The 7500-nt window shown below is 49.6% G+C and overlaps 1 protein-coding gene across 1 annotated transcript in view; it reads left to right on the top strand.

The window, feature by feature from the left end:
- SLC18A3 (solute carrier family 18 member A3) overlaps positions 1–1419 on the top strand; it is a gene marked incomplete at its 3' end in the record, with an annotated part of 1675 nt that extends 256 nt beyond the window's left edge. Inside the window, exon 1 of the mRNA XM_081330122.1 lies at positions 1–1419. This exon is cut by the window's left edge and continues 256 nt beyond it. Coding sequence (XP_081186248.1) covers positions 1–1419 — 1419 coding nt within the window.
- Between the last annotated feature and the right edge of the window lie 6081 nt (positions 1420–7500).

Here is a 7500-nt window from a genome sequence, read left to right as displayed (position 1 = left end):
ACCATGGGGGGCGGCGGCGGCGGCGGCGCGGGCGGGGACGCACCGTCGGTGGAGCAGAGCCCGGAGGCCAACAGCAGCGAAGCGGCCGGGGGCTGGCCGGACAATGCCACCAAGACCACCGGGATGGTCCCACCCCCCCTGACGCCCGACAACCAGGACATCAAGATCGGGGTGCTCTTTGCCTCCAAGGCCATCTTGCAGCTGCTGGTCAACCCGCTGACCGGCACCTTCATCGACCGGGTGGGCTACGTCCTGCCACTCCTGATCGGCCTGGTGGTCATGTTCTTCTCCACGCTCATCTTCGCCTTCGCCGAGAACTACGGGACCCTCTTCGCGGCCCGCAGCCTGCAGGGGCTGGGCTCGGCCTTCGCCGACACCTCGGGGGTGGCCCTCATTGCCGACAAATACACCGAGGAGTCGGAGCGCAACCGCGCCCTGGGCGTGGCGCTGGCCTTCATCTCCTTCGGCAGCCTGGTGGCGCCCCCCTTTGGTGGCATCCTGTACCGCATCGCCAAGAAACAGACCCCCTTCCTGGTGCTGGCCTCCATCTCCCTCTTGGACGCTCTGCTGCTGGTGGTGGCCATCAAGCCCTTTGCCAGCCAGACCCGGGAGAATATGCCGGTGGGCACGCCCATCCACCGGCTGATGATTGACCCCTACATCGCGGTGGTGGCCGGGGCCCTCACCACTTGCAACATCCCCTTGGCCTTCCTGGAGCCCACCATCGCAAACTGGATGAGCAGCACCATGAACGCCAGCGAGTGGGAGATGGGTCTGGCTTGGCTGCCGGCCTTCTTCCCCCACATCTTGGGCGTCTTCATCACCATCAAGTTGGCCGACAAGTATCCCCACCTGCAGTGGTTTTACGGGGCATTGGGCATGGTCATCATTGGGGCCAGCTCATGCGTGGTGCCTGCTTGCCGGAACTTTGGCCAACTGATGGTCCCCTTGTGTGGCATCTGCTTCGGCATTGCCCTGGTGGACACGGCCCTTCTGCCCACCCTCGCCTTCTTGGTAGACGTGCGCCATGTGTCAGTCTACGGCAGTGTCTATGCCATTGCCGACATCTCCTATTCGGTGGCCTATGCCCTGGGGCCCATTGTGGCTGGAGAGATTGTCCACTCATTTGGCTTCACCCAACTCAGCTTGGGCATGGGCCTTGCCAATGTCCTCTATTCCCCAGTCCTGCTGGGCCTCAAAAACATTTGCCAGATGAAGCCCTCCCACTCGGAGACGAACATCCTTCTTGACGAGGAGCCCAAAGGACTCTATGACACCATCAAGATGGAAGAACGCAAAGCCAAGGGTAGAAATCTCCACCCAGTGGGGGATTTTGAAGAGAATAGTGTAGTAGATCCTTACCATAGAGACTCTAAAGGGGCTTTTGAGGATGATTCCTCAGATTACGACTATACTTAGAGCTTGGCTAGAAGATGGACAGTGTCTCAGCTATTGTCTCCGTATCTCCAATGTGCTACACATTAACCGTTCTCTGAATATGACAGTCTTCTTCCTCTTCTTCTTCTTCTTCTTCTTCTTCTTCTTCTTCTTCTTCTTCTTCTTCTTCTCTCCTTTCTTCTTCTCAAGTTAGGACTTAAACCATCCTATTGAGATTGAAGCTGTCTATCCCAAATAGCCTATTTGCATAGATGTATTGGTCCTTTCTTGTTACAAGAAATGAGGTAGACCTCCCACGCTTTCTGCGGTTCTGCCAAAGGTCTGGAGGCAGGAGCGTTGTGTGTGACTTAAGACTGGTTCACACATGCATGCATGTATCCCTTAATGCATCTGTTTGGGTTGGTTTTATTTTTCCTTTGTTTTTTTATACCCAGCTCCATCGGCACGCTTTATCTATACTTGATTAAAATATACTGAAGTGGGAACCCACAGGGAGACATGTCCCATTGCTCCCTCACCCCCCCCCCCGTGTCTGCTGTGCATGTGTGACAAGATCTGAGTGTTCTGTCTGCGACATTAGATTTGGGTGTCTTCTCACTGGAGATACTGCAGTTATGCATGTGTGAACCAGCTTCGCCTTTATCAGATGCTTCAAAAATACACAACCAGGGTCTCCATAAATATTGTACATTTGTAGACAGAGCTCTACCTGGAAATTTTCCATCAGATTCATGTTTTAATGCCAGCAGTGGAAATTATGTTCTGTTATTTTTTCTCCCAGAGGAGGGGAAAAAAGACAAAACAGTAACCTCTTTTTTATTTTTTATTTTATTTTATTTTATTTTATTTTTATTTATTTATTTATATCCTCTTGTGTTGCTATTCTGATCAATGAAATATGCTATACTATTATTTTAGACTGAAACTATTACATCGTTCATATAGGTGTGAATAAATAAGATTCCAGGGAATATTTGTCATGGTTTTATTGTGTGCACGTTAAGATGAAAGGGGTAGTCCTAAATACACAAAGAAAATATACAAATCAAAATCCAGTCTGGATAACTACCCAGAAGTCATTCCTCTACTGTGTTCGCTGAGATTATTTTCATGGGAAACTGCGCTAGATCAACTATTTTAATCTACTTTGATCCCTCTATAACTTAATGCTTAAGTTAAAAAAAAATCTGTAACTCCAGTTGCAAATAGCGTGCAGGCAGATTCTTAGCACTTTTATGTCCATTCCTGCAGGGGGGAAAATCAGCATTTTAGGATATCCAACTAGTTAATGAATTATTTTTGAAACAACAGGTAGAATAATTTAATCCTTGGTGGGGGGGGAGGAAGCAATAAAATGGGCACACACACACACCAATAAAAGGTAAGGATTTTTTTTTAAAAAAAAATCCACTGTCATTAATAAATAAATGCAAAGCATAAAGTCTGCCCGGTAATGTTTCCCGAGAAGTAAAATATTTTTACAAATATTTGGATTGAGTGGCTCACCCTGACTTAGTTTTTATTTTGGCTCGGAATGAGTCTCTCTTAAGATCAGCTCCGTTTGGGATTTTCTATTTATTGGTTGGTTGGTTGGTTTTACACCATGGCTGGAAGGCAGCAGAAATTTGCAAGAATTGTTTCTAACTAGTAGATCACTGCCACACCCATTAGACGGATACGGTTATTTATTCCCAGTGTCAGCAGGGATATAAACCAACTATGTGTAGAATTCAGGTCTGTATTTTCTCTCATTTATTTCCCCGAAGTTTAAATAACTACTTAATTGGGTGGAAGCCCAAAAAGGAAGAAAGGGAAGGGAATAAACTCTTTCGAACTTGGGTTTAGTTACTTCTGAGTAACTTCGTGTAGGAGTCTTGGGGATACACTCTGAGTATGTTATATTCCTATTAGGATCCCACTGTGTGTTTCCCATGCTATTTGTGTAGGTTGATTGGAAACCGGAGATCAGGGAAACCATAGCTTCCCCGATCAATTTTCTTCCAAAAATCCCATCCTTCAAAACAGTTTGGTCAATTTCACTACGTGGTGCGTCAATTTCATTCGGCTTCCCAACGGCAACAGCCTTGCCTGCTTTTTTTACACACTTTCTCCCCTTTTCGCACCTGGCTACGTCCCCGATTCGCTTCCCCCCCTCTCGAGCAAGTTTGGGGAAAGCTCGATTTTTTTTCCTTCGCCTGAAAGCTATGGATTATAGGGACTGTAGTCCAAGCTCGCTGAAGTTCCCCGTTGTTGTTTTTTCTGTCTCCGGCCGGAGGAAATGGATGAACGGGCCGTTTGCAAACCGTTTCTGGTTTGGTTTTGGTTTTTCCTTCTCCCTTTTAAAATCTTCTCCCGTTTCCCGGACTCCCATCCGGCACAGCGAGGGGGTTCGAGATGACCCATCTGCCTTGGCCTCTCCCCACAGGACTCTGCAAGGCTGGGACCGCCCGCATTTCTGGATTATTATTCTCGCCCGCTTTAATCTCAGGGCTTGGCAAGTTTCCTCGTCCTCCGCAGCTTGGTTGTGTCTCCTCGGAAGTAAAACGAAGCCTATGAAATCCGCAAAATGACCCCCAAAGAAGCCCCGGATTCTTTCCCGGGGAACTAACTTGCACGTGTGAACCGGCGCCTAAGGCAGCCGCGTGCGATGAGGAGGCGGGCGAACAAAAGAGAAGAAAACTTCACCAATTCATTTGACGCTATTTCGTCCCAGCAGAATAGGCTGGGCGACAGATTGCGTCCTTAACTGCCCAGGGTCGATTTCGTTTACACACACACACACACACACACACACACACCCGCCCCCTCGCTGGTCAAGCCCAGGAAACTGGAAAACTTGGCTTCCGACCCGAAGTCTTCCTAGCCCCGTTTCTCCAACCTGCCTACCTGTGAGGCGAGCGGGTCTAACCAGATCGGAGGGCTGCGCTTCGCTTTCCTTTATTCTAATTTATTTGTTTGCTTGCTTCTTTGTTTGTTTTTAAATGGACTTCGGCATTAAATCCGAAGGTTGACCGGTTGCAACAGAACTGGAAAAGAAGCTGGGAGGGGGGGTGTTATTTCAGACAAGAGGTTTCTTCTGGATATTCCGGCTAAAAAAGGAGGGAGGGAGGGAGAGAGGAAGGAAGGAAGGAAGGAAGGAAGGAAGGAAGGAAGGAAGGAAGGAAGGAAGGAAGGAAGGAAGGAAGGAAGGAAGGAAATGGGAGGGAGGGAGGGAGGCAGGGAGGAAGGGAGGAAGGAAGGAAATGGGATGGAGGGAGGCAGGAAGGAAGGATGGAAGGAAGGAAGGAAATGGGAGGGAGGGAGGGAGGGAGGAAGGAAGGAAGGAAGGAAGGAAGGAAGGAAGGAAGGAAGGAAGGAAGGAAGGAAATGGGAGGGACGGAGGGAGGGAGGAAGGAAGGAAGGATGGAAGGAAGGAAATGGGAGGGAGGGAGGGAGGAAGGAAGGAAGGAAGGAAATGGGACGGAGGGAGGGAGGAAGGATGGAAGGAAGGAAGGAAGGAAATGGGAGGGAGGGAGGGAGGAAGGAAGGAAGGAAGGAAGGAAATGGGAGGGAGGGAGGAAGGAAGGAAGGAAGGAAGGAAGGAAGGAAAGGAAGGAAGGAAGGAAATGGGAGGAAGGAAGGAAGGAAATGGGAGGGAGGGAGGGAGGGAGGGAGGAAGGAAGGAAGGAAGGAAGGAAGGAAGGAAGGAAGGAAGGAAGGAAGGAAGGAAGGAAGGAAGGAAGGAGTGTTAGGGAGGGACAAGAGAGAGAGAGAGAGTTTGGGGAAAGATGAAAGATGGAGGAAAGGGAAGGAAAGAAACAGGGAAGAGAAAATAGCAAGGAAGAGAATTAAGTTTATTCTTCATTCTTTTAATTTGCCGTTCCAACCCACACTCTGTGAATATCCGCCCTCAGTCAGAAATGCATCCTGTGCAGAGCTGCAAACAAAGAACCATGCCTAGAGGGGGAGACGGGGTGTGTGTGTGTGTGTGTGTGTGTGTGTTCCTGCTATTGGCCCAAGAGATCCAGAAGCCCAGATGATTCGCTCTCTTGCCTATTTCTCTTCCCTCGTGTTGACCCCATAAAAATAGCAGCGGGCTTCCTTACCTAAGGGGGGAGCCAGCAGATCCGGGTTGCAAGAGTCTTGGCATCCAGAAGAGGGCGGCAAAGAAACACAGGCCCTGCTCCTTCTGAGATGCTATTTAGAGTGGGGGGGTGGGGTGGGGTCTTCTGCATGGTTGTAGACTGACGGGCTCCCCTCTTAGGAAGGATGGAGAGATGGGTTGAAGGAACAGGATGGCAGAGGCAGACGTCACCGGCTGCCATATTGAAACTGACTTGGACATTAGTCCAGAGCATTTATTTTCTTATGGACAAGAAGCTTATTAAATTCAACCTCCAGGTCCTTGAAAAAAGGCCTGCCAGGAAACCATGGTTTGCAAATCCAAGAACTGTTTCTGTATGAGAAGAATCAGGAGCAGCCTGGTAGCACTTTTGCAGAATATCAAACTTCCCCCGACTCCGATGCTTGTCCCAGGCTGCAAAGCTAAGTCCATCTCCCCCCCCCCCGATAAAGTAGGACCCATTTTGATCCCTGTTACCAAAGCAGAGATCAAATAAGCTTGAAGCATCACACCAAGTCAACAAAGATTCCCAAGTTCTTTTAACAGACGTTGTTCTGAATGCCCTATTCTAACAGGGCCAAAGATTTCCTTCCTTCCTTCCTTCCTTCCTTCCTTCCTTCCTTCCTTCCTTCCTTCCTTCCTTCCTCCCTCCCTCCCTCCCTCCCTCCCAACAGGCCACCTTTTCTTATTTCTTAAAATACCAGATCCCGGATGGACTTGAAATTTCAGTGGCTGCATTCACACAATTCCTTCCCTAGGTCATTTAGGAATCCAAAAGGTTGCACAAACCAGCCAGGCTTACTTAGTTTGCTACTCGGTAAGGAGGTAAGTGGTGTTGTGGGAAGATTTCTTTTCCCTTCTTTCTCCCTTCCCCGGTTGCTCATTAGAGAATCCTTGACTATTTACCAGAGTGAATTTATTTATTATCAAATTTTACCCTGCTCATCTCATTCGATTGACTCTGAACAATGATTTTTTTAAAAAAAAAAATGAAGGCTGTTCCTGTGATGAAACACACAGACAAACACACACACACTGGCCCTTTCACCTTTCACCTTTGCAAGGTGTCCGAGGATGTCTCCGTGGTCATGTGGCCAGCATGACTAGATGCCAAAGGCGCACAGAACGCTGTTACCTTCCCACCGGAGTGGTCCCTATTTTTCTACTTGCATTTTTTACGTGCTTTCGAACTGCTAGGTTGGCAGAAGCTGGGACGAGTAACAGGCGCTCACTCTGTTAGGCTAACAGGCGCTCACTCTGTTAGGCGGCACTCGGGATTCGACCCGCCAAACTGCCGACCTTCTGATCGACAAGCTCAGCGTCTGAACCCACTGAGCCACCGCGTCCCTTTTGCATCAAAGCAGGGTGTCAAATCCAAAGATACTTTTCGAGGAATTAGCCTACCCATCCCTCTTTATTTAATCCAGAGAAGTCTCGGCGCCATGGCTCAAAAAAATTGAAAGCAGGGGGGGGGGCTTTATTTTTCCCTCCTCTTTTAAGAAAGGAGATCAATCGTGGTGTGTCTTTGGGGTGTGGGAAGGTGGGGGGTCATCCCTTCCTGGATTGGGGGAGGGGAAAAGCCCCTCCCCCTATCATCGGTCTGGAAGAAGTTGACTCCCAAGCCAAGGGGACAATGAGCCTTTGGTCAGCCAAGCGCTAATGAAGGCTGGCTGGAAAGGCCCAATCCAGGCCATTCCATTTGCAAGGGTGGCCCCTGACTCGACTGATTGTCGGAATGCGCCCGCTAGTTGGCCTAGAGACCACCAAGGAGTTTTGAAATGCAGGAGTAGCACGGGGAAAGTGGATGGGGGTGGGTGGGTGGGAAACAAAGAGAGACGGGGGGGGGGAACCGTTGAGTGTTCGTCTGAACGGAGCCTAACCAGCCTCTCTCTGGTGGGCTTCCTCCCTTTTCAGGCGACCTCACCTCTAACCTCTCCGATGGCGCTGGCGGGAGTTGTAGTCCCCCCCCCGTACCTCCGGAGGAGGGCGCCAGGTTGGAG

Source organism: Vipera berus (genome assembly GCF_964194415.1).
Source record: "Vipera berus genome assembly, chromosome: 5".
NCBI lineage: Eukaryota > Metazoa > Chordata > Lepidosauria > Squamata > Viperidae > Vipera > Vipera berus.
The sequence above is the reverse complement of the archived record's forward strand: the minus strand, read 5'-3'. Positions and strand labels throughout refer to the sequence as shown.